Source organism: Sebastes fasciatus, chromosome 4 (genome assembly GCF_043250625.1).
Source record: "Sebastes fasciatus isolate fSebFas1 chromosome 4, fSebFas1.pri, whole genome shotgun sequence".
Taxonomy (NCBI): domain Eukaryota; kingdom Metazoa; phylum Chordata; class Actinopteri; order Perciformes; family Sebastidae; genus Sebastes; species Sebastes fasciatus.
The window spans coordinates 2,684,289-2,711,972 of NC_133798.1; the positions used below are offsets into that span (position 1 = coordinate 2,684,289).

The 27,684-nt window shown below is 42.0% G+C and overlaps 1 protein-coding gene across 1 annotated transcript; it reads right to left on the reverse strand.

Annotated features, from left to right (window-relative positions):
• Positions 1 to 26,992, reverse strand: cry2 (cryptochrome circadian regulator 2). Its single transcript, XM_074631493.1, has 13 exons — positions 26,674 to 26,992; positions 22,515 to 22,623; positions 20,632 to 20,774; positions 19,515 to 19,699; positions 18,532 to 18,620; positions 17,263 to 17,403; positions 16,462 to 16,587; positions 13,389 to 13,574; positions 13,095 to 13,246; positions 9,719 to 9,921; positions 6,867 to 6,947; positions 6,167 to 6,732; positions 1 to 3,471 (listed from the first exon to the last, which is right to left on the reverse strand). Exons 1-12 carry the CDS (start codon positions 26,829 to 26,831, stop codon positions 6,173 to 6,175), a joined length of 2,133 nt encoding a protein of 710 aa, XP_074487594.1. The 5' UTR covers positions 26,832 to 26,992; the 3' UTR covers positions 1 to 3,471; positions 6,167 to 6,172.
• Positions 26,993 to 27,684: the final 692 nt, after the last annotated feature.

Consider the following 27,684-nt stretch of genomic DNA (forward strand, 5'->3'; position numbering starts at 1 on the left):
TTTCAATCACAATTCCTTCAGCAATTTTAATGAAAATAAACTCTTATTGTACAATACAAAACAAATAAATATACACATGGCCCCACAGTTCTCAGACAGACCCCGCCGTGCCCGCAGAGCATCATACTGTTGTTAGTTGGAATGTACAGTTAAACACAAGCATCCGATCAGAGCTTGTGTTGTGTTCAGAAAAAGTGGAAACTGTGAGCTTCTCTGATCTGGTCAGACCAGTTCAACCCCCCTGGGAGCCTGGACTGGGAGTTCTACCGGCTGGTTTGCCTTCTTATATTTTTAGGATTCAAAATTCAGTTCCCACTTGTCTTTTACACCAACAAAATGGCGGCACTTGCAAGGGCTGTGAGGTTTCTCTTAACAATCTATGATCCCTCCGTTGGGGAACTTGGACCCATCCAGGCAACACTGAGGGGATTTCACAAAGTCAAACTGACATCATGACTTCTTATTCTGCAAGGTTGACGTGGAAAAATGTCAAAAGTTGACGCTGAAAGAAAGTGGGGAGGATGAAATGGCTAACTGTAACCCTAACTGTCAATTTTCTGATATTTGCTAATTTTATAAGAAAAAAATATACATTTTTGTAGAATTCAGATGGTTTTGTGTCTGTTTATTAAACTAAAAATATTTAGTGCTACCAAGACTGAATCTGTAGAACTTTTTTAAATGACTTTTTGGAATCCAGAGCTTAAACTGGATGATACAGCACACGTTATTGTTGAAACGTTTCTCAATTCATCAAGTAGTTTATTGACACGAAAGTTAATCTGCAACTATTTTGATAATCGATTCATTGTTTTGGTAATTTATCAAATAAAAATGCCAATAAAAGCTGTTGCTTTTCAGATGTGAGGATTTACTGCTTCTCCCTTTTTTATATGATAGTAAACTGAATATATTGGTGTTTTGGACTGTTGGCTTGACAAAACGGGACATTTAAAAGACAAATTGAAAGGATAACGGGCAGATTTCACTATTCTGTACACTTAGTGGTCCTTTAATCTCTATCTAAATTTATGAAAATAATCTTTAGTGTCAGCCCTAGTAAACTTACAGATTCTACTGCCCTCTAGTGGATGCTTCTGGTAAGAAACGTCCAAGCATGACAAGATACAAGCCTTTGTGAAACCCCCTTCATCGGACCATTAGTAAAGCAGACAGGTTATGGTTTTACACATTTTATATACACATTTTATATACAAACTCTGATAAATATATGGTGGGAACAAGCCAGTTTTCTTTCTCTACATTCATTCCAAAACAGCAGCATTAGTTTCTATTGCCAGAGGGATAACAGCTGCTCACACAGAAGGTCTTGACATGGCCTATTGCTGCTAGCAAAAATATCAGATATTTACCAAAACATTCACATCAGGCATTTACATATTAACATGTAGAGTTTCAATCATGTTCTTTAGGGGGTTCTTTTTGTGTTAACGTTGTAAAATCATCAGGGCCACATGAACACCTCGGGGCCAGGAGTGGCTTTAAAACAAATAAAAGTCAGACATTAACAAGAGCTTTCTCCATCACTGTTTTCCCACCTGCCTATAAATGAGTGGCTCTTAAAGCAAGCCCAAAAAATGTCCACAACTGTACATCGAAGGGAGCTACAACACAAAGTGAGGTTGAATACATTTCACTGAAGGTTAGTAGATGTGTCTGAAGCTCTAGCAGTATTCCTGCATGCCTCGAAATAAGACCGCTCAGCCAGAATGAACCGGTTTAGAGCATCACTCTGGGACTAAATCTCAGAACTCTCACCAGTTACATCAATTCATTACTGCAAAATGTCAAAATACACTGAGTTCATTTGTGTTCAAAGTGGATATGGTGTGTAAGAGTTGCAGTACATGATGTTGCTCTTTATTACAGGGTTCCTACACATTTTACATTTAGAAATTACAGACTGTTCCAGACTCAAATTTCCAGTCTTCTCTCTAGATTTTTCAGAACATATTTGACTTTGTGACTCAGGGAGGATTCTGTGACAAGATTTTACACAAAGTTTGCATCCAGCTTTCTTTTCCCATTTGGAATTTTAAACCAACCAGGCTTTGTGTTTGGGATCGTCAAGCCGGCCGTCGGAAAACTTGCTATTACCCCCGTTGTGTCCGCTCAGTCCACAGCCCTACGTAGAGGGTTGGACAATGCTCCCGTCAAACATCTTGCACTTGGGGCCGAGCTGTTTTACAGGCTATGACCAGACCCATGCATGAACTTCTGCCGCTCTATTAGCAACAGGGACAGACTGGGGCAGACTGGGACACAAATCCATCCCAGGACTTTGAGATGGAAATGCCCGTCATGCAATAGTAGGGCGCGAGCCCAATCATTTTGGGCAGTAATTTTACGACTAATAGGAGTTTTTGTGGTATAAAGAGATCTGATGATGTTGATGACCTTCGTCATAGTGGATGACACCTCCTCAGTTTGTATAAGCATGTCACCACTGCACTGAATCAAAACAAGACCGGCCAGGCGAGCTAAGGTGAGCTGGGACACGAGTCACAGTTCATCACGCTCACGGTGAAAATGACTGAGTCAATGAGATTTCAACAACAACAGCCCAGTCTGACAGGCAGCGTTCTGCTCTGTACTATCGGCCTGCAATTACTGCTATTAGTTACTTTATTATTATTATTATTTTGTTTATGATGGTAATTGCCTAGTTCGCCAATACGGACGCGCCGGCCCCGACTGTGACGTACAGGCGTAGAAGCAGCTCTGCGTAGGCGCATGCGTTCAGTCACACGCCGTAGCCTACTTCTAGCCTTGGCCTCGCTCTGGTCCGTGCTCTCTCACACAGCGGTAAACATTTTGGCTGCTCCAAACGCCATGAAAAACGCTCTGCTGCTTGTATGATCTATTTATTTGTATAAATTATGAATTTTATATTCTTTATATTATAAGTGAATAGGGGCGGCAGTCTGGAAACAGAAATGTGTTTTTCCATACTCTTTTTTCTATAATTTCCATTATGCATAGGAACCCTGTCATTAGCTGTGTGTGTGTGTGTGTGTGTGTGTGTGTGTGTGTGTGTGTGTGTGTGTGTCTGTGTGTCAGAGATGAACTGTACAAGAGACGATTACTCATTACTCATCTTAAATACTTTTTAGGTTCATGACCTTCAGAATGCCTTTTGACTCATTTACCACCCCTCTGGACTGGTTCTGTTCTCAAATATTCAAATGGGTTATTGCTTTTCATGGAGCTTCTCTTTAAATAGAATAATTCAATTTAAATACTTGTTTAGACAGTATTTCCATTTTTTTCTGGCTGGAGTAAATGTGAGTAAAATGCTTTTGTACTGCTTCCACTTGCATTATGTGTGTGTGCATGCTTATATATATATATATATATATTTATGTTGCCCACATATCCACAACCCTTTCCCTCGTCTGTCTTTATGGGTCCAGTTGTCTGTGATGGATGTTTGAAGATTCTGATCTCCATCTGAAAGAGAAACCAGAAGAAAGTCCTGTAACTCTGATGAAGCAACATTTCATGTAAAGTTGCAGACACTGCACCGAGACTCATCTACCACACCGAGACTCATCTACCACACTGAGGTCGTACAGTAGGTGTCTGATACAGTATGTGACCTGGCTTTATTAAGATACTTTAGAGTTTAGGAGCTCTAGTAGCCTTTTTGATTTGCTTTAGGAGGGATTACTGACTGAGTCCTTTCCTTTGCATGTCTATTTGAAATAGATGTGTCTGGAAGCGGGGCTAGGTGGGGAGCCACTATACATGTAGCTGGTGAGCTATCCGGTAACATCCTAGCTCTAGCCCGCCAAACTGACAAGTTAGCAAGCCAGCTTTTTGAACTGTTTCAGTTATAAAGAAAAAAAATTAAGCAAGCAAGCTACGTACCTCAGTTGATAAGCAAACATGTTATTCAAGAGGCATTATTGATTTCCTGTCCAACAGCTGATTACAAACCATGCCTCATCTCTTTTGAAGAATAGGTTATACTGCAACAGTGTGACACAGACAATACGACAGCTTCCTTCATTTTGGACCCTCCAGTTTTTTTTAAAGGACAGCACTTATAAGACGGTTTGTGAGAACTCTAACAACGTACTCTTAGGGCGCTTTCACACATGTAGTTGGGTTCATTTGGTTCGGACCAAGGGAAAACATTTTACACTGTTAACTTTTAGGTCTGGTCTGGTTCCTGTTCACACTGACTTTTTACAAACGAACCAAGAGAACTAAACATGACGTTATACAGACTGACGGGTAACTCGTTGAATGGACAGTTCTGGCGATTGTCATCCTGCATCATCAGGACCCACGGGGGGGAATCCAATCCCGGTGACTGACAGAAGTTTATGCAGCACTTTAATGCTTCTGATGTGTATATTTCTGTTGTTTGGGGTCACTGTTCTTCGTGGAGCTCCAAAAGAAATAACTGATTATAAGCATTATTAGTATTATTAGACTGCAATTCGACCTCAGATTCAGGAGGTGCAATGCGGATTCCATCCTGGTCGTGGACCAGTGGACCAGCTCTTTACCCTCGCAGGGCTGTTAGAGGGGTCGTGGGAGTTTGTCCATCCAGTCTACATGTGTTTTGTGGACTTGGAAAAAGCTTACGACCGTGTCCCCCGAGGAGTCCTGTGGTGGGTACTGCGGGAATATGGGGTACCGTTGTATAACCAAAGTGAGAGCTGTCCGTATACTCGGCACAAAGTCAAACATGTTTTCGGTGGGTGTTGGATTGTGATATTTGAATTTCTTCATATCGCCTAGCCCTACATGCATCCCTGAACTGTTGCGTGTTGCGCTGGCTCTATCTATCTGGCGTGGAGAGGAGGCCGTGTTGCTCTGGCTCTATCTATCTGGTGTGGAGAGGAGGTTGTGTTGCTCTGGCTCTACCTATTTGGTGTGGAGAGGAGGTTGTGTTGCTCTGGCTCTATCTATCTAGCGTGGAGAGGAGGCCGTGTTGCTCTGGCTCTATCTATCTGGCGTGGAGAGGAGGTTGTGTTGCTCTGGCTCTACCTATTTGGTGTGGAGAGGAGGTAGTGTTGCTCTGGCTATACCTATCTGGTGTGTAGAGGAGGTCGTATTGCTCTGGCTCTATCTCGCGGGCGGAGAGAGGTGGTCGTGTTACTCTTGCAGTATCTATGTGGCGTGGAGAGGAGGTCGTGTTGCTCTGGCTATATCTCGCTGGCGGAGAGAGGTGGTCGTGTTACTCTAGCTCTATCTATTTGGTGTGGAGGGGAGGTTGTGTTGCTCTGTCTCCATCTATCTGGCGTGGAAAGGAGGTCGTGTTGCTCGGGCTCCATCTGGTTGGCATGGAGTGGAGGTCGTGTTGCTCTGTCTCCATCTATCTGGCGTGGAAAGGAGGTCGTGTTGCTCTGGCTCTATCTCGCTGGCGTGGAGAGGATGTCGTGTTGCTCGGGCTCCATCTGGTTGGCATGGAGTGGAGGTCGTGTTGCTCTGGCTCTATCTATCTGGCGTGGAGAGGAGGTCGTGTTGCTCTGGCTATATCTGTTTGGCGACGCCGGGAAGCTGCTTAACATCCTCCTGAATTCACCTTCTCACATATGTTCACATTATATGTATTATGTTTTGTCATATGGATTGTCTATGTTGTATTTTCATTATGTTGTTACTCTGTACACACGACATCTATTACACGTCTGTCCATCCTGGAAGGGGGATCCCTCCTCTGTTGCTCTGTCTGAGGTTTCTAACATGTTTTTGGTTAAGTGTTTCCTTATCCGATGAGAGGGTCGCACTGTAAAGGACAGAGGGTGTCGTATCCTGTACAGATCGTAAAGCCTCCTGAGGCAAATTTGTGATTTTGGGCTTTACAAATAAAATTGACTTGACTTGACACGACACAGGCATAGGCCCGATATCAATCTGTTCATCTCATTCTTAACCCTCCTCCTACCAACTAAGGCCCCAGCAGACCAAATAAAAAGAGAGCAAATAAGCTTATTTCCCAAAATGCACGGCCTTTTGCTGACTGCTGAGGCTATGTTATTTATAGTAGCAGTTATATCGAAACACCAAGGCAATGTTGCCATATGTATCGATCATGTCCTCTAGAAAATTTGTTATACATTACCTTCATTCTCTTTTTACATGTTTGTTTCTAGATGCTCACGGTCAATAAAAATAATGTATATTGTACCTTGTATCAATGCTGATGTCCTGCTGTCTCTTCCTCCATTCTCTCCTCGTCCTGCTCAAAGTCCTCCTCCATCCTCTCCTCCCCTCCCGCGTCCTTCCTCTCCTCCGCTGCTCTGATCTCTTCCTCCCTGGCTGCTGGAGTGCCGCTGTGTCGCCCAGGCTGCCTATGGCTGCGCTGCACCTTACGGGCGAGGCCTTTCCTCCTCTGCCCCTGAGAGGAGGGCTGAGTCGTGGTCATGGCCGGACTGTGGGACGGGGACATGGTGGGACATGAAGAGGAAGGGGAGGAGGGTTTGGACCTTGACAGACTGCTCTGGGTTGAAGTTGAGGCTGGGGAGGGAGGAGTTGCTGTAGACAGAAGATGGCTGGTGGATGTAGACGTTATGGCTGCAGAGGGCTGTGTGTGTGTGCCTGAGGAGGCGCAGGGCGTCTGTGATGGGTGACTGTTCACTGCCCCCTCCAGGTCTGGATATGGGGCGTAGGTGGAGGATGGACAAACTGTGGACGAATCAGGAGCTGTAGAGCAGCCAGCTGCTTCACACTCAGCAGGACTTCTGGGAGGAGAGTCTAAGAAAACAGGAGATAATGATAAGCACATATTTGATACAGTTTGACTGTGACATGTACCTGAGTAATAATTAAGATTACACTTTGGACATCCTCCACAGGCAAATGAGAATCTAGCTTGTGTTTCCTCCTACCAGGGCCACTGCTGGTCTGGGACTCATCGGTCATTGGTGGCTCTGCTTCCTCTTGGATCGTTGGTACTGATGCTAGTAGACCTGACACAAACAGCGGTCAATGTTAAATGTATCGACACAAAAGTGCTAAGACCAAAAAAAAAAATCTGTATCAGTCTGTCTTTCTTTCTCTCTCTACATACTGTATATAAATACAGTATATAAACTGGGGGGAAAAAGTTCAGAAACTTGTGTTTGGTGGATTATTTCTCCGTTGTTACAATGCTAATGGTCATTGTATTTTACATCGTCGGATAGCCTGTTTATTTACCTTCACAATGATGTCCAACTTGTAAGGATGATGCATTTGTGGGATGAGCAGCACAGCTGATTATGTGGGGAGCGCCCAAGAAAAATTTCCCAAAATGCTCTGCCAATGGTAAACAGTGTATTCTCCTGTTGGTATTGACTCTAGTTTTGAGCTCCAGGTGCAGCACCTGTGTGCATGGTGCCTGCTGGGTGCTGCGCCCTACTAAAGTGATCATTTGGTGTCTGCTCCAAGCATCGGCATGCCACGTTCTAATCTGGATAAGGCCCGTGCGATAGGGCAAGTTGAAGCTGGTGTTCTGCAAAACCAAGTTGCAGCATTAATTGGAATCAGCCCTGGTACCATCTCCAAACTGAAGGCCAAGTTCCGTGAAACCGGTGATGTAAAAGACAGACTGCGAAGTGGGAGTTCCAAGAAGACAACATCCCAGGAAGACCGGTTCATCACCCTTACAGCACTGAGGAACCGTAGGCTGGCTTCTAGATGTTTGCAGGCAAGGTTTGCAGGACGTTATGTAATACAGATCTCTGATCAGACGGTCAGGAACAGAATGCACACAGCCAATCTCAGAGCTCATAAGGATACCAGGAAGCCTGCAATGACTGCCCTTCACTGTCAGGCCCGTTTGCGCTGGTGTCGACAACACAGACAATGGAACCTGAACATGTGGGGGAATGTCATGTTCAGTGATGAGTCCAGGTTCTGTCTGCCAAAGATGGATGGCTGGGTCAAAGTATGGAGACGACGTGGAGAACGCTATGCTGATTGTTGAACCGATGGAGTAACAGCTTTTGATGGGGGCAGTGTCATGGTGTGGGGGGGCATCTCCCTCACTGGCAAAACAAGGCGTGTCATCATTGAAGGCCATCTCAATGCAGTGAGATATTGGGATGAAATTCTGCAGCCAGTGGCGATCCCATATCTCCACAATCTGGGACCTAACTGGGCGCTACCCACATAATCAGCTGTGCTGCTCATCCCACAAATGCATGATCCTTACAAGTTGGACATCATTGTGAAGGTAAATAAACAGGCTTTCCAACCATGTAAAATACAATGACCATTAGCATTGTAACAACAGAGAAATAATCCACCAAACACAAGTTTCCGAACTTTGTTTTTCCAGTTTATATAGAGTATATAGTCAATGTTATTCACTTCACCTCTCAGTGGTCTTAATGTTATGGCTGATCGGTGTATACACACACACATATATAAACTGGGGAAAAAAAGTTTGGAAACTTGTGTTTGGTGGATTATTTCTCTGTTGTAAGGATCATGCATTTGTGGGATGAGCAGCACAGCTGATTATGTGGGTAGCGCCCAAGAAAACTGTGCCAAAATGCTCTGCCAATGGTAAACAGTGTATTCTCCTGTTGGTGTTGACTCTTGTTTTTAGTTGTTTGGTGGATTGGATGATTGAACTCTCTATCAGTAACAAGGAACAAACAAGACATATTGGCTATTTTACACTTTATTCATTTAATACACCGTCAGGAGCCTCAGTAGCGGTGGAAGATCCATACGCAGCCACAACAGCCTGGCACCTCCTCCTCATGCTGGTCACCAACCTGGTCACATGTTGCTGTGGGATGGCGTTCCATTCCTCAACCAGGATTCGTTGCAGTTCAGCCAACGAGGTTGTGTCGGTCACTCTAACACGTACAGCACGCCCAAGCTGATCCTACAAGTGTTGAATTGGGTTGATGTCTGGACTCTCGGCAGGCCGTTCCATTCTCTCTAGTCCCACATTGTGGAGGTAGTCTGTGATAACCCTGGCTCTGTGGGGGCGAGCGTTGTCATCTTGGAGGATGAAGTTAGGTCTCAGATTGTGGAGATATGGGATCGCCATTGGCTGCAGAATCTCATCCCGATATCTCACTGCATTGAGATGGCCTTCAATGATGACAAGCCTTGTTTTGCCAGTGTGGGAGATGCCCCGCCACACCATGACACTGCCCCCACCAAAAGTTGTTACTCCATCGGTGCACCAATCAGCATAGCGTTCTCCACGTCGTCTCCATACTTTGACCCTGCCATCCAACTTTGGCAGACAGAACCTGGACTCATCACTGAACATGACATTCCCCCACATGTTCAGGTTCCATTGTCTGTGTTGTCGACACCAGCACCAATGGGCCTGACGGTGAAGGGCAGTCATTGCAGGCTTCCTGGTAGCCTTATGAGAATACACTGTTTACCATTGGCAGAGCATTTTGGCACAGTTTTCTTGGGCGCTACCAACATAATCAGCTGTGCTGCTCATCCCACAAATGCATGATCCTTACAAGTTGGACATCATTGCGAAGGTAAATAAACAGGCTTTCCAACCATGTAAAATACAATGACCATTAACATTGATACAACAGAGAAATAATCCACCAAACACAAGTTTTCGAACTTTGTTTTTCCAGTATATATACATACACACACAGAGACAGAGAGAGAGAGAGAGAGAGAGACAGAGACAGAGACAGAGAGAGAGAGACAGAGAGAGAGAGAGAGAGAGAGAGAGAGAGAGAGAGAGACGAGTTAGTTGACTTACTGAGTCCTCTGTAATGGGAGAGTTGCTGGTAAACTTGTTTCATTCTCTCAATGTTGAGCCTGCTGCCCTCTGCGTGGTTGATCATAGGTTTGGGGTAATGCACTCCCACCACACAGTTGGCTGCCTTCTGGACCGACTCTGGAGCGTTCCACGGCTCATAGATGTACTGGTTTGGATAGTCCTTCAAGATGGGGATGTAACGCCTGCAGAAGATTTCAAAAGAAAAGTTCAAATCATTACAATTTTAATCTTATTTGCTGCTGACATTTAAAAGGCATAATCCAGTCAGATTACAGCTAACATGGAGGAAACTACCACGGTCTATTAGGGCCATAAGGAGGGGAGAAAATCTGAATATTCAAATTTTTTTCTCATAAAGTTTATTCTGAGATTATAAAATCATAAATTTCCTAGAAAAAGAATTATCTCAGAAATTATCTGGGATTAAATTCACAAATATTGGAGAAAACTAAAACGACTGCCCTGTGGTTGTACGCCTCCGCCAACCAGTTGCAGTTCACCTTCATATCTGTCCAAAATGTCATCACTTCATCATTTTATCCTGTTAGACATTTGTGTGAAATTGTCATAATTAGCACATGAATTCTTGAGTTATGGCCAAAAACATGTTTTATGAGGTCACAGTGACCATTGACCTTTAACCACCAAATTCTAATCAGTTCATCTTTGAGTCCAAGTGGGATGTGTATGCCAGATATCATGAAATCCCCTACAGGCATTTCTGAAATATCACTTTTACAAGAATGGGACGAATGTAAGGTGACAGTGACCTTGACCTTTGACCTCCAAAATCAAATCAGTTCATCATTGAATCCAAGTAGACGTCTGTGCCAAATTTGAAGAAATTTGCTCGAGATGTTAGTTGTGCAGGAATAAAAGACGCACGTCTTTGTGTACGTATGTACTTTCCTGTGACGTCTACAACATTACTATTTATTTATGTTAAAAAAAGAACACAGAAAGAACATGAAAGAAAACAGCTGTATGGATCTTTCAGGATCTTCACCTCGCTCACAGGCTGTCCGTCAAAGAGGACATCCGAAGCCGCAATCTTAAGGCGTTACCCTATAACCCATAAACCTAACATGAGGATAAAGTACAATCCATACCAATGTCAACATTATGCTCATAAAATAAGTGTAGCGATCGCTGGCTGTTAAGCCGGGGTGCCAGTCAGAGTCGCAGTCTGACTAAATGCAATTGTAAATAAGCAGCCAACAAACCCCTACAAAGGATCTGACACAGTTTACCAGCTCCCTGAATTATGTACACACAAGCCAGTAGTAAGTGAGTCCTCATAACAGAGGAGCAGCTCCGGGTCTTTGCACGGGAACTAGCTGCGTTACCTCCTGAGCTCCGATCCCGACGAGGCGGCGGGCTCATGGGAGTAGTGATGAGCGGCCGTTGCTGGGTGAATGGCGTGATGGATGAGCGGCCTAACCAAACTGCAGACTTTTTGACATGCTGCCAGGGGTTGGCAGGCTAACAGCGGACGCTTCCCGGACGGCTAACCACTACCTGTGGGTCAACGCTTGAGACTCATGGATGTGTAAAGAGAACTGGATACAGCGTTGGAGGCGGGCTCCCGTTCATTCCTATGAGAGTTGCCCAGTGGCGCATGAAGCCAAAATGGCTCGACTTCCGAGTCGAAAAGTACCCGGATCTTCCGGCGATCTTCCGCATCCACTGGGCCCATGGGGCAGGCGCGGTTGCGTCCTCTTGGTCACATGGCTCGGTCACAGCCGCCACGCTGTCGTCTAGGCTTGCTAACTCCTCCTCCCAGCCCTCGCTCCAGACTCGGTCTGGGTCTCATTCACATGAACGGAGGAAGGAAATAACTCTGGATTCAGCTATTATTTTACAACTTTTAGCATCTAATGATTTCAATAAGGACTATTAGAGTGTTCATACTGGAGAGTTGATTCACCTCAAGAAAAATTATCTGCTGAGTTACAGACGTCTCTTTCCCAATGGAAGTCTATGGGAAAAAGTCTTTCTTGGCCCAATGGCATCACGTTACGGACACGGAAGTTGTAGTACCGCCATTTAGCCACTACGGAAATTGGTATCAATGAGTCCATCGAGGGGTGTGTGTGTGTGTGTGTGTGTGTGTGTGTGTGTGTGTGATGTTGGGAGGTGCGTCCTTAAAGGCACTGATCGCCACATAACAAAGAAAGAACATAAAGGAAAACGCGTATATGTATCTTTCAGGACCTTCGCCTTGCTCAGAGGTCATCCTTACCATGACCAGGGTTTACGCTAGACTTTTTTTTTTGACGGCCAATATGGCCTTTAATATTGCAGAATTCTGGCCTTACAACAACTACTGGATATAGTGTTTAAATAGCCATATAATACCCTACATTTGACATAACTAAAAAAAGTTAAATGAAGAAGAGGTTTAAAAAAAAGAATAGGCTGGTTGGTCCGAATTCTGCGTTTGTCAAATTAACAATAGTGTTGTGTGGCCTGTAGGGCTGTAGCTTACTGAACAGTTTGAGGCTTCATTCATAACGTTGCCATTTGAATTATTATTATTATTATTATTAATACCATACCAAAACATTTTGTGCAATAGTCCATCTTCTCTTCTCCTCTCTGTCTCATGTCGCTCTCCAACACACACACACACACACACTCACAGCGAGCATGGCGGCGCTCCTCGTCTCTGTAATTGTCGCAGTCTGAAGTCCAAAAGTCAAAATTGATTTAAAAAAAATATAGATACAATCATTTCCAAAATTCACAACATATTTTTATCCAACGAAGTATTCTGTTCCAATCCATACTTGTTGGTGTTCCGCCGTTCAAAAACAACATTTTCACTGCGGTCAAAAAAAAAAAAAACGTCATAAAATATGCTGACAGAAATTCAAAGCATCATTCAAAAACCTCAATAGAGGCTTTGATTGAAAAAAAAAAAGGGCATTCGGTACCTAGTGGTTTGGTCCGATCCTTTGTTTGTTTTCCATTTCCAAAGCCAGCGTCCAGGTGTCCAGGATGAACAGCACACACACAGAACGGACAGCCAGCGGACTGTGAGGAGATACTCTGAATTTAATAACACTACTTTAGGAGCAGCCTCATTCAGACGGCGGCCGGCGTTACCACGGTTCCTCACTCCACTATTTTACGAGTTTTTTTTCTTGTAAATTTATGACTTTATAATCTCAGAGAATATTTAAGTTTTTTTTTCTCGTAAATTTGCCACTTTAATCTCAGAGTGTATATATACTATATGTTTTTTCTTGTAAATTTAGGACTCTAAACTCGAATTTTCTTGGAATATCACCCCCAAATGTGAAATGACGTGTTATGGTAGGAGATACCAGAGGAGTAGCAGTAGGAGATCTACCTGATGTAGTCTCCTGACGGGTCAGTTCTCTTTCCAAAGCCAACAGGACAGTAGCAGTGGAAGAACTGCTGGAAGAAAGCACTGCAGGACAGCCACATCCAGCTTCCAGCGTTTACACTCCAGTCTGCATCCAGCAGCAACTCCTCAAACACCTGTAGGAACACACAGATACTATATTTACATTCATACTATCAATTGGTCCTACAGGGAACAAAAAGACATTGATGCTGCACAAAGCAGACGGGCACTGGGTTTGTGTTTGAGACGACCAAATCAAAAACATTTCTGTCCTACCTTCATGCCGCTCTCCCAGCTGATCCACAGGTCTCCCCTGGTGAGAAAACAGGCCACGGCATGCCGGGCCAAGTGGTGAATCCAGCCCTCCTGTCTAAGCTGGGTCATGATGGCGTCGATCCAGGGGAAACCCGTCCGACCCTCGGCCCACTTGGCCAGTGCCTCTGGGTTCTGGTCCCATGGGATCTGGAAACAATGGTATGACATAGGAAAGAGATATTAACTATATATTCTTCTTCCTCTCTATAGGAGGAGACTACTTAGTAACCTTAACTGTTTATTTGGCTCTGAAAACAATTAGCGGTTACCTCTGCTGGGTATGTTTAGAGTACTATAGGTGGTTGGTACACTACACTGGTACAGTAATATATATATATATAGATATATATCTATATCTATATCTATAGATATAGATACAGTATATATATCGATATGTATCGATATAGATATATCTAGATCTAGATCTAGATATATCTAGATCTAGATCTAGATATAGATATCCTATATTTAACCAGGTAAAAAACTTATTGAGATTAAAATCTCTTATCCAAGAGTGACCTGGCCAAGAGGGCAGCACAGACATTGTTACAACAATAAAAACAAACACAAGCAGACAAATACAACCGTCACACACCACGAGTGAACGAGCATGACAACCAGTTTGTACGCAACACAAAAACAGCTATAATGCACAAACAGATCAATCTCAAAACGATTCAGTAAGAAATTCAAGAACAATCACTTCAACCTAGATGGGACCAACATCTGTAGAATATTGTGAAAGTGCAGGCCATATTGATTTTGGTTTGTGCACATGTATATACACAGATACAAAGGAACTAGGGGTGTAACGATTCATCTGCTACATCGATGTATCGATTTATATTCCTACGATCCAACTACATCGATAGGTACTCGGCAAGTTGTCCTTCACGGGAGACGTATATCGATATGAAATTGATTGTATGGATATTAAGGATTTGCACCTTGTATTTAAGGACGGCAAACGTTATATGGAAGTGTTTTTTAGCACTTTTATTAGTAAAGAAGTGTTAAATGTTACTCCGGTTCACTCTCCAGACATGCGTCAGCTTGTCAGCTCCGCCCTCTGCAGTGCGAGCACGCATCCATGGTGTGCATGCAGACGAACGGAGCACTGGACTCCTCGCTCTCTCACGTGAGAGGTAGTGGCGTGGAGGGTTATGGGCACCCAGAGGCGCTTTCCCCGTTGTTTTTTCATTCCGAGAAAATGAATTTTCTTTCCCCGTCATGATATCTATGTGCACGCATTATCAGCCTCACGTATCCAGCCAGAGAGCAGACGGTCCGCGAGGCGAAGCATCACGGGAGTAAAGTAAAAAACAAAACAGAGATTCAGCTAACGTTAGTCTAAGGTAGTTTTAAAATGTTTCTCCAGATGTTTTCATGTATGAAAAGAGCCCAAATGAACACTGTAGGTGGACTACTGGATTACTATCAGCAGATTATTTAAACAACGTTTTTCTATAGGAATGATTCTGTCCCAAGCTGTTTGATCACTATCAGCTGTTGATCACTATCAGCTGTTGATCACTATCAGCTGTCTGATCACTATCAGCTGTTTGATCACTATCAGCTGTCTGATCAATATCAGCTGTCTGATCACTATCAGCTGTTGATCACTATCAGCTGTCTGATCACTATCAGCTGTTGATCACTATCAGCTGTCTGATCACTATCAGCTGTTTGATCACTATCAGCTGTCTGATCACTATCAGCTGTCTGATCACTATCAGCTGTCTGATCACTATCAGCTGTTTGATCACTATCAGCTGTCTGATCACTATCAGCTGTTTGATCTCTATCAGCTGTTGATCTCTGTATTATTGATCTACTGTTTATATTGTAAATGAGAACAGAAGCAGCAGGTTAAACCACTGTTAATTTAACTTGATAGAAGTTGGTTTATTATATTTTCTGTTAAATATTGCACTGCCTTGTATCTTGAGAACTGAAGCAGCAGGTCCTGCAGTTGCATTTTTTATTATTTTCTAATAAAAGCTGTATGTATTTGCCATTAATCGTTGTTTACCTGTTTATATCCATAATTCATTTATCCCTGATTCCCTTACTAGAGAAACTTTGAGGAGTCTTGACCTGCACTGTCCAGGATCAGATATTTATTTCACAGTCACACTGATTGAATTTTTGGCAAAAAAAGTTACTATATTGATTTCAAATCATTGAATCGTATCATATCGTTGTAAAAACGTATCGTTACACCCCTAGAAGGAACCAGTCCAAGGAGCGATTTATATATAAGAGCCAACTTATGTGAAAGTCTGTGGACATACAGAGATGGCCATTTAGCAGCAGCATACAGGGTCCAGTGGTGAACCAGATTTCCAAACTATCTGCTGAGAGATGCTGATGATTGAATGGTATCATGCCACCACCTTTTCTGGGATGGTCACAAAGAAATACATTGTAACCCTTAATTGTCTGTGATGGATTTGTTTAGCCATGTTTCAGACAAAACAACAATATCAGTATCAGAGGATTTGGCCCAGATTTTCACTAGATCCAATTTAAGAAGTCGACTTCTGACATTTAGATGAATAATGCCAAGCCCAGATCTAGCTTTGAAATCACCAGGGGTACTCAAACAATTCAAATTTGGGCCAGGGTTAGGTTGAATGGAGTTGACATATTCACCTGCCTTGAACCATGTTTATAGTTCAAACCACCCATGAAATCTGGATGCTAATACATCCATTACAATCTAGGCCAATACAGTACTTTGTATGTTAATACACAGTATACTATAAATGTATTGTGGTAAAACACATAACCGTGAGTATGTGAGTAGCTCAGAGTTGGAACCTTTCATTGGCACCGCAGTCTTGAGTTGTTGCCCTTTTTATTAAATGTCTATTTTAACATCTGTCTCACAAACAGCCCTGTAGAAGACAGTTGTTAGCATCATATCCACAGGCCAGAGTGTTGACAACTTTATGACTGAAAATACTGGTTGTTGACCAGTTTCCTCCCTGATAAGTGTGACCTCTTCTTTTGAATAGAGTGGTGCAGAGACCTGCACACAGATGGGGTTTCCCTCCATGCGGTCAAAGTTTGGGTTGTTGGTGGCAGCAGTGTAGAAGAACTCCCTCCATAACAGCTGACCAAACAAGGACAGAGGAGGACTGCAACGCTTACGGAGCTGACGGAGAGCACGAGAGAGAAAGAGGGAAAGAACAGCAGAGGAGAGAGAAGACAATTGCTATTAAAAAGTTGTGATTACAAATTTGATGGTCAAAGAGAACAATTAATAATTAGAATTGACAGAGAAAAGAGCAAACAGGCGGCAGTGTGTGTTTGTGTAAACCATGGGTCAGCAACCTTTACTACCAGAAGAGACATTTTAGGCAAAAAAAAAAAAAAAAAATCTGTCTGGAGCCGCAAAACATTTGATCATTGTGATGAAGGTAACACAGTTTATAGTCTAAGTATATAGTATATAAGTCTAATGCAGTGAGGGCCAAAGAGACAATGTACTACGGAGTATTAGGGCCACATTGAGGGAAAAAACATCTGAGATTTCCAGAATAAAGTCAGAAAATTACGAGAATAAAGTCATAACTTTATGAGAGAAAAAGGAAATAACATGTAAAATTACGACTTTATAATATTATGACTTTATTATTGTAATATGATTTTTTTCTCATAATCTCAGATTTATACTTTTTCCTCAGTGTGGCCCTAATACTCCGTCGTACCGTCGTACCGTAGACCTACAACAATGATAAATGAAAATGAAAATGTAAACAAAGAACAGTTATTCATTTCCATTTTTATAAATGGATCTTTGTGGTTGAGTGACATGTATCCACAGTACCTTCATGTAGAGCTCTCTGAGGTTGTAGTACAAAACCTGACAGGACAGACAGCCAAAGCGCAGGTAGGGGCTGAGGCCCGTTGGACTGGCGTACAGAGAGCACGTGTTGACACGAGGGTGCTCAAAGTTGGCCACCCACACCTTTACAGACAGAGACATGCAGTGAAGGCATACAAGTGATCATCTGAGAAATTGTGATGTCATTTTTTTTCCACTTATAATGTTGCTGTCTCAGACTTAGTGCTGTAAAAATTTACATTATGCTTAATTTACCATGTGTTGTACCTGGGGGCATTCAAGGTTTTTTTAACCAAACTTTGATTAGTGAGTTGGCTTTATCTGCTCCTGCTGTGTTCGGCTATTATTTGAGATTTTGTCACTGTTTGAATACAGGATTTTATTTAAGAATTTATGGCATATCATCCCATGACCTAAAAGACAACAATCAAGTGTGCCAACAAACTCAAACAGAAACAAAACCAATGAATAGGGTCAAAGGTCAAGACCACAGTTAGTGCCGGGCCACACAGGGAACGTCAGCAGCGCGTGGCGGCTGCGTTACCGGTTGTTTTTTATTTCGGCGTCCGTGTTAACAGGTTAGAGCAGCCACAGTGTGGCTCAGCTCTTCTATAGAATAGAGGTCTCGCCTATTTCCGACGCATGCCACGCGTTTCACAGCAGCAACAGACAGTGAAAGGGATCTATTGACTGTATATTGACATCATACCAGCAACATTAGTACAGTTTCGATGTCTATCTGTATAACATGTTACGGAGATGAACAAAAGTAAAGACTCATTTTTAAATCAACACTTCCTGCTTTCATTTCAAAATAAAAGCCCTCAAGCATTTTCTTTCTGTGGACAGAATTCCTTCATTTGTTAACACAAGGCTTTTATTCTGAAATATGTACCGGACAGTGTTGTAGAACATGCAGTGACTTGCAGAACTCCATGAATAAATATAGTACAGGGTTTTAATGGTGGATTATTACTATTATTTACAAATTACCACACATTTCTTAACCTTTCTCTGTCTAAAATAAATATAAATGATATTTATAATGAAATGAAATGGCCATTAAAAGGCAAACTCTAAGTAGAAAGAAAGAGCTGACAGCAGCAGCTACAGCAGAAACGCAACTAGTGTGAACACCCGACGCGTCAAGCACGCAGCTGCGCTCCTGACGTTCCCAGTGTGGACACGCCGTTACATATGATAAGTTGACAACTAGGCATTAAAAAACAAAAACAAACTTAAATGTTTTACCTTTTTGTCCAGATGTTTGTTGAGTCTGTCCAAGGCCTCTGACTCTCCTCCCTGCCACACAGCTGGAGGTAAACCTGCTGTCCTGAAACCTGGACACATATTTACACGGAGAAGTCAAAGGTCATATATAAAGCAGCTATTATCTAATGAACCAAACCTTGCCCAAGTGCAAACTGTTCTCTAATGCATGATGGAAATATCGCGCTAAACTCCATTTAATAATGTGGTATTGTATGTCTAATAGGGTACGACTAACAGTAATTAATAATTCCAATCACATTCTGTCTTCTAGTGGTCCCTCAGTAAACCCCATCAACGGGGTGGAGGTGTTAAGAACAACAAAATGTTAAGACCATGTTAAAGTGCTCATCGGCATTATGAGTCCTACAGCTGTCATATTAAATAAAAAATTGAATAACTCAAGTTACCACCACGCAGTTGTATGTCATCTTTTCATAATTTGATCCTGTTAGACATTTGTGTGAAATTGTCAGAATTAGCATATGAATTCTTGAGTTATGGCCAAAAGCTGTTTTGTGAGGTCACAGTGACCTTGACCTTTGACCACCAAATTCTAATCAGTTCATCCTAGAGTCCAAAAGGACGTTTGTGCCAAATTTGAAGAAACTTTGACTTGACTATGACTTGCCCCAAACTGTATGTGATTATCATAAAGTGGGCATGTCTGTAAAGGGGAGACTCGTGGGTACCCATAGAACCCATTTACATTCACTGATCTGGAGGTCAGAGGTCAAGGGACCCCTTTGAAAATGGCCATGCCAGTTTTTCCTCGCCATTCCTTCGCCAAAATTCAGCCTAACTTTGGAGCGTTATTTAGCCTCCATCGGATATAAAAGGAAATTAGTGGCGTTGAAATGGATTTGCGTTAACCTTGCATTAACTTTGACAGCCCCCTACTGAAACCATAATGCCTCCGGCCACGTCTGTCGTTGGCGCGGAGGCGTAAAAACAATCACATATACCTAGTTCTTCCAGTGAAGGTATACTGTAGAGCTGGTCATGGTTGTCAGCTATTCTAGTGCGACATTTGTCCATCTGCTGCTGGGTGATGGGAGGCAGAGGTCGCCTGGGCAACTCCAGTCTGCTCACGATGGTCTGAAACCGCTTAAAGGTCAGAGGAGGACTGTTGTTGTTCGCCTCTATTATCCTGTGAGCGATACAGGAAAGACAAGAATTAACAGAAATATCCAGCAGAACATACAAACATATTAAATAGTATAACATTTCCCTATATAAAAAGGTAAAAGTCGGACTTAACCTTTGATATGATGGTTATTGTGCAGTTTTATTAAATACTTGAATGAATATACAATTTAAACGATTATCAACAGCTTTAAGCAACAAGAATACAACAAAATGGCCCCTTGAATCTAAAATGCACATTGCACTTCACATTACTAATATTGTGGATGGACAAAACAACAAAGTATGGTTAAGTCCTGAGGTTAGCGTAATGTGATTACTAAAATGAAAAGGGGCTGATCTGCTTGTGAACATGAAAGTGCTCAGTAAATCTCATAGTATTCTGCCAAACACATGAGGAGATATCTTTTGCATATCTCCTTGCATATTTGCGGTCGTCAGTTGATTATCAGATCAACACTGTTTCAAATAAAATGTCGATCAAGTTTATCAAATCAACTGAAAATGTATCAAATCTATTTTTCAATTCACATACATTTTCATCACTTCCATTAATAATTCGTAAGCATTTTTTATCACTTCCCTTTTCTTCAATTCATTTTTGACACTTCCACCCTTCAGGCCAGTTTCCTTGAGTAATAAATGGCAATTTTGTGTTGTGCCTGATGAATGTAAGATGGTGAAAATGATAAAACGTGGCTCTGTTTTCATGATATCACGACCGTTTTAATCAAATCGGCTTTAAATTAATCAAATCACATGATAATTTATAACTCCATTTTTCAATTCACGTCTACTTTTACAGCTCAAGTTTTCAATTCACATACATTTTCATCACCTCCATTTTTATAATTTAATTGGTGTTACTTCCACCCCTCAAATGACCAACCTAGACTGAAGACATTAACAGATGAATGATGAGTGTGTGCTACAAACCTATCCAGGTTGTAGAGGGTGTGTGCGTTTCTGACAACGGTCTCCACTCCAAACTCTTGGGCCATCTTGATGATGGCCCCATCCCTCTCCTTCCCATAAGGCTCTGGGTCATATTCAAATGTCAACCTGGTCACTTTCCATTCCTGTAGCGAGGCAGAGAAAGAAAAACAGAAAAGAATGAGGGACAGACAAAAAGAAGGTATTAGCAAGGCAGTGAGACCAGAGCAGACTGTGCAGCAAGGCTGAGTGGTACAACAAAGTTAAAACCAAACATACAAAATTGGTCATGGTTAGGGATGTCACGAGATCCGATACTTCGGTACCAAGTCGATGCCAAATTCTAAAAACGTGACGGTACTTTTTTTTTTTTATTATTTAAAATATAGATAAATTCTAACCCTGTTCTGAATTAATTCTTTTTTTACATAATATATTAAAAAGCAATGATTTAGTAATGAAAAAGAACCCATAAGAATATCAATAAGAGTAGTAGTAGTATTGATAAAAAAAAATCTATTCACATCTATTCAATCTATTATGTATCGCGATTGTTTTTTTTTACGATTTTGAAATAGATTTTTTTAAGAATCGATATATTTGCTTCATTTGAGTCTATGTGGAGGTAGAAGGAAGTTACCGCTTTTATTGTGGTAGTCTGAGTAACGTGATGTCACATCCGTTGTGTTTCCGTCAATCAAAACAAACTGCAGTGAGCCGAAATGAAAAAGAAGAAAAAAGCGAAAAGGTCTTCGTGGATACGACCTGCATGCTCACATGTTAAATCCAGCGTGGTAAACACTACACATCCAGTAAAGGATGGAAACACTTTGGGTTTCACACATTGACAGGAAAAGCAGAGCTAGACAGAGCAGAGCTAAAGCTGCATGCTAACTCTGTCACGGACAGGAAATGTTATCGTATCGCGGTAACGTGGCGGTGGAGCCGGCCGTCGCTCTCGTCTCCGTGGTCAAACGGGCCGACGCTACAACTGTAGAGCACCATATACTGACAATTATGTTCTCTGCATTGAAACGGCCCCGATGGAGCTGACCATGGATGGATAAAGAGAACGGAGCTGACGGGAGAGCTAGAGACCACCTTGGAGAAGTTAGAGGAAGTAGACACGTGGGACTACGTCCGCTTTCCAAAATAAGGTGTTAACAAAGGGAACTGTATCTACAAAATACATCTATGGAAATAAGATTGATTGGATTATATTAATCAGAAGTATAAAACATTACATGTCCCTTATAAATTAAATAGAAAATAGCACTAATCTGTGAGGGAAATGTCTTTAATCTTTGATTTTTGGGTTGCTGGAAATCATTCCTGACAATGACTGATATATTTGACTCCAGGACATCTCAGTATAGCATACATGCTGAAAATCAAACATTTTACTGTATTCATTTAGATATTGTTCAAAGTAAAAGTCCCTAGAAGTGTGTGATTGTCTAGTGTTAAAGTTATCAAAAATCACGCTAAATCTCAGTATGGGATCGCAATACTTGTAGAATCGCAATACTTAAAAAATCGCAATACATATTGAATCGGCACACAGGTATCGTGATAGTATCAAATCGGTGAATCATCCCAGCCCTAAATAAAATCCTAACGATACCCATCCATAGTGAGCACACTCATGTGGGACACTAAGCTTCACATGTTAAGGTAAACTGGAAAAAACAATCAACGCCAATATGAATACAAGAGCAACTGACAGCTCTATGTTTGCATTTTAGTGTCACCGTCTGTTGCTAAACAAGCGTTAACAGAAGGGTTGAAAAGTTTAAACTGCGCTGTAAGCAGAATTTCAGCCAATCCTGGGAGATTGGTTATCCATGTCAAAAATAAACTGACTGGTGGTGGGCAGGAAGACAGACCTTAAAAAGCCTTGGGAAAACATCAGTGGGCTGCCCTCGGACTACAAACAGTCTGGAATTGAGCTTCTTCAGACTGCTGTCCAGGTCCTGTAGAGCCTCCAGCAGAAACCTGCACACACACACACACACACACACACACACACACACACACACACACACACACACACACACACACACACACACACACACACACACACACACACACACACACACACACACACACACACACACACACACACACACACACACACACACACACACACACACACGAAATGTAATTAGTAAGAAATATTACCCACCAGTGCCATTGAAAGAGAGAGTTACGACACTTGTTGATCTCGTGGTAACGTGGTTCATGCAGCTCTCTATAGTTCCAAACATTCCTGCGCTGTCGGTCTGGATGGTTTCAAGAGGGACAGACAACATCGATTATATTTGCAGCAGTTTTCGGTGAATATTAACGCATCATGCGCATTGATTACTACGTTGACTACATTTATATTCAATATTATATCATTATATAATATTTTCTTTTTCTGGGGAGTGGCAGAGAAACCGTACTATTCAGTTTTTCTTCCATTCACTGAAATCATCAAAACGAGTGGTCAAGATTTAGAAAATGGAACAGTTCATCAATGAACTCGGTGCTGTGTTCCTGTCTCCTGTCAATCATCGGTAGAGTTGTTCTAATGTTCTAAAAATGCAAGATTAGCCGGGCAATTCATTCAAAAGTTATCAAAAACGTATGACTCTCTAACCGACCTAATTTAAGTTCTGTCGATATGTTTGATTAATTCATTCTTTCATACGGGCTGCCACCAACCTCTGTAATTACAGCCAGGCGGACATATCGGCTGACATCAGCATATTGCAGGTACAGGGTCTGAAATTCCACCCGCCAAATGCGGGTAGATTGTTAGCAGTGGCGGGTGAAAACATCAAGACACTCGCCACTTTGTCAGACAGGGAAAACTCTAGTGATGGGAATAGAGAACCGTAGTTGTCCGATTCCTTGGCATCTCATGCCTCCGTGACTATGGACTCCTCTTATTGATGTTTCCAACGGTTACGCATGCACAATGACGCATACGCACGCTGTATCATTTTTCAGTTTGTTTTGGACCGGAGCCACGGCGGAGAGAAAAAAAAAGCGCTGAAAAGCATGGCGCTACTAAACCTGAGGGGACGCACCCTATTTTTCCCTGATAATGCTTCACCGGGAACAACAAATCTGTGTTGAAATCAGCAGGAGAGTTAGTAACATTAGCAGCACAGTCCTGACTGGATAAATAACGGAGCTATTAACGTTAACGGAGGTGCCATTGAGTTACTGTTATGAGGCATTCAAACTCTGCTCAGCAAAATGACTATTGGCTGAAGGTAAATTACAACGTCATCATGATGCGTTCAAATGTAATCTCGTAAAATGTAGTTTTTGGCGAGAAACTTGAATAAATCCAGTTGTTTGAAGGAGATGTTTTCACATCAATATAAATGAGATATTAGAGAGAGAATTACGACCTGTTTAACTTCCTAACAACTTTACAAGATTTTTTTTAATCAAAGCAAATATTTAAATAATCATCTGAATTGTGTGTTTTTATGCAAATAACCACTATAGATGACAATAACAAAGTACAGCACAGTACTGTGTACAGTACCCTCCCTCCCCCCCAAAAAATAGGGCTCCTCCAGAAGCTACGGTGTAATTGGAACACTGTAATTTAACATGCATATGAACATTGAATGATATCAGATCAAAAATGTTATTCCTTCATTTAACGCATAGCTTTCAAAAGTCGCAGATAACATTTCTGAGTGGCAGACAAAAAAAAATACCAGTGGCAGTCAGTTAAAAAAGTTAATTTCAGACCCATGCAGGTATATCTGATCAGTGTACATGTCGGCTGACAAAATTACAGATCATTAATGACCATCACAAACTGGTCGGGGTGCAAAAACACATGAACCAACCATTCGGTACAAGACGTTTGTTTTAAGATGCAATTTTTTTTTTTGTTAAAACCTATAGACCCATCTCCTCACAATAAGAGTGTTCAATCATCAGGAGCATCAAGGTTCCACAGTAAGTTAGAGCAACAGTGGACACGAAGCAATGACTCAGACAAAAACTGTGTCTTTAGTTTGTGGGTTGACTGATGAAGATACAAGAGGTCTCTGGAAATCGCTGCATGGTTGATTCCCATGTTTTCATACTTGCCTATCACAGGGAATGCTTGTCCTTTATCTAAATGAATACTTCAAACTTCAAGATTAATTAAAATACTGACATCAACTGGGATTTGAGACCAGGGAATTTAAAAAGTCTTGCTGTTTAGCACCACGATTTACGTGTCACCAAGATTGTGGAAAGAGTGGGTTATGAAGCACAAGATTTAACTGAACCTAACTGAGCATGTCCCCTGTCTGTGCTGCTGCCTGTTTCATCTCATCTAACTGATTTAACTAATGCAATATTTATATATAAAAATAAATAATAATTTTAAAAAAACTAAGTTGATACAGATGGGAATCCTGTGTTTTACCTTAACAGGTTCTCTTACAGAGTCAGTTCAGCCAAATCACATGAAATACATTTACTCGCAAACCACTATCAAGCAGCGCGTATATATTTGGTTTTATTTGCCCACGTTTGGAGATATCCATCTCTGAAAGTTGTACCATCAATACAAAGCTGCTCGTCATACAATATGCTTGTCAAAGCTCTAACAAATTAGGCTCCATTTGAAAAACGCAACAGCAACATATCTTTTCAAAAAACTATGTAGTAAGTCAACCGGCAGAGCAGTTTTCATTTGGACTGGGATGTTTTAGTAGAAGTAGTTCCAATGAAAGCTGCTTGTAGTAAGGTCTGTGGTGATGCAACAGAGATCTCAGACATGAATATGTCAACCTCAGCAAAGAAAACCATCTGATGGTTTGATACCACCAGAAGATAGGCTTTTAGTCTTTTGAATGAACTGACCCCTTAAAAAGCTGCAGAACACCCATTCAAATACTCTATAGTCTACTGTATATATTAAGACACTCCTGTCACATAATGTGTTCTGATCTGTTGTAGTCAGTAAATAGCTGCAGCATGTCCACCATGTTGGCAGGGTAAGGTAACGTTAATTAACGTTAATTAATGTAAACTAAGTTAACCGTAGCTCATTAAATCAGTCCTTTACCAGTTAACATAGACACTAATATTACTGCTATTGGATATGAACACGACATTCAGTGTTTATCAAAGCGATATACTGTGTGCATTATGTAACGTCATAGCTTATACACCAGCTTTCACATTTACATGCGACTCTTTTCATGTTTTCATATATATATATATATATTGACCAGGTGTGCTGTGTGTGTCTCTGCTGGTCAGTGGTGAAGATAAACACAGATAAACACTGGACCTACTTCATCAACTCTTAACTCTCAGAACTACTGCGTTACATAATTTAAAACCAACGACTTGCTTCAATATAATGTCGTTATTAAGCCTTGACCTGCGTGTTATTACCACGACCTTCTTTCACTTTCTTCCTCCAGACTCTCAGCGGGCTGAGTCTGGAGATAGTCAACATAGTGGTGCTGTTTGATCTGGAACTTCTGGAGCTAGAGATGTTGATTTATTTGCTGCGTGTCTGCTGAAAACAGCAGCGGACAGTAGTGGTTAGATAACGTGAAGAAGAGGCCTTCTGCTCGGTGGGGACACTTAGCCGCTGTACAAGAAAACATTAGTATGTAGGCTTCTTTTATGGTGCTTAGGATAGCATCCTCTCAATTTTAAGCTAAGCGCCAAGGCCTATAGAGGGAGGATGGGACACGGGCGGACTGGGTCTTAGGATACGGGATACAGCGCATGCGTAGTGTAACTGTAGTTGCAATTTGCTCAATTTCAGCGTGCACACCAGATTTAACTGCGCATGTGTAGTACCCCCGGATATGACGCGTTGTGACGCGTGTCCTAGCCTCCTTTCCACAGGCCTTGCCGCTGACTAACTTGGAGCGGAGGCCCGAGCAGCTTGAACTCGCAGCGTTGCACGTTTACAGGGCAATAAATCACATAATTAGCGACCTGATGCGTCATGTGAACACGACGTGTTATGTACAACCAAAGTAAAGGTTTCTCAAATGAAGTTAAATGACAAACCTCCATCGGTTGATTCCCACGTTAGCGGCGCCAGCGAACCACGGGTCCAGGATATAAACACAGCGCACCGTGTCCGCTCCGTTCAGGGCCTCCTGCAGCACCGGATTATCATGCAGCCGCAGACCTTTACGAAACCAGTGCACTGAATTCACCACCATGATTGCTGCTTAGTCCATCATTAGAGAAGAATCCAGAGGGAACGGACGAAATGAAGCCAGAAACGCACTGATTTAAAGGCTCAAACAGACACCGTTCAGTAGACTCCCGACAAACTTCACTCACTGTCATACGACAAGCAGCACTGAGGGGGCGGGGTCAGCAGCCTACACTGTGTGATGTTGTTATCCCTCTATCTGTCCGCTGATTGGTCAGACGGTAATGTCAGAATCAGAAGAATCAGAATCAGAAAGGTGTTTATTGCCAGGTGTAAGAGGTATACACTAGGAATTTTCTTTGGCTTTGTTGGTGCAAGACAAACAGTATAATAACAAAAGAATAGATAAAACGTTAGGTAAAATAAGAATAAAAATGTACAATTTACAAATAAGCTATAAACAAAAATAACAACATGAATTACAAAACTGGAGAACTCTGATTGGTTGATTGGCAAATGCAGAGAGCTGTGGTGAGGAGCTGTGTCATGCCACATCTGATATCATAATAGATAATTTTCCTGAAAAGATAAAAAGATAATTTCAGTTTTCACATGCTGCATGTTTAAACAAAGCAGCCTGCATATTTTAAATTCTGATTTAAAGCTGAAGTAGGCGAGATTGGAGCAAATGTGATTAAAAAAAAGGTTATTTTTAGAAAACGGTCGCTGTATGGTGACAGTAGTACATGAAACAGGTAACCTGAAAGAAATCATGTGCCTCTGTGACCTCCGGTGTCCTCCGGTGCTCTTAACGGCATCTGCAAGATTTCACAGACCGGAGGAAAAACAAGCAGTCAGAGCTGATCTGAAGTCTGCTGTCCAGCTGCCGTCTATGAGAGCCGGCTGTCAATCACTCG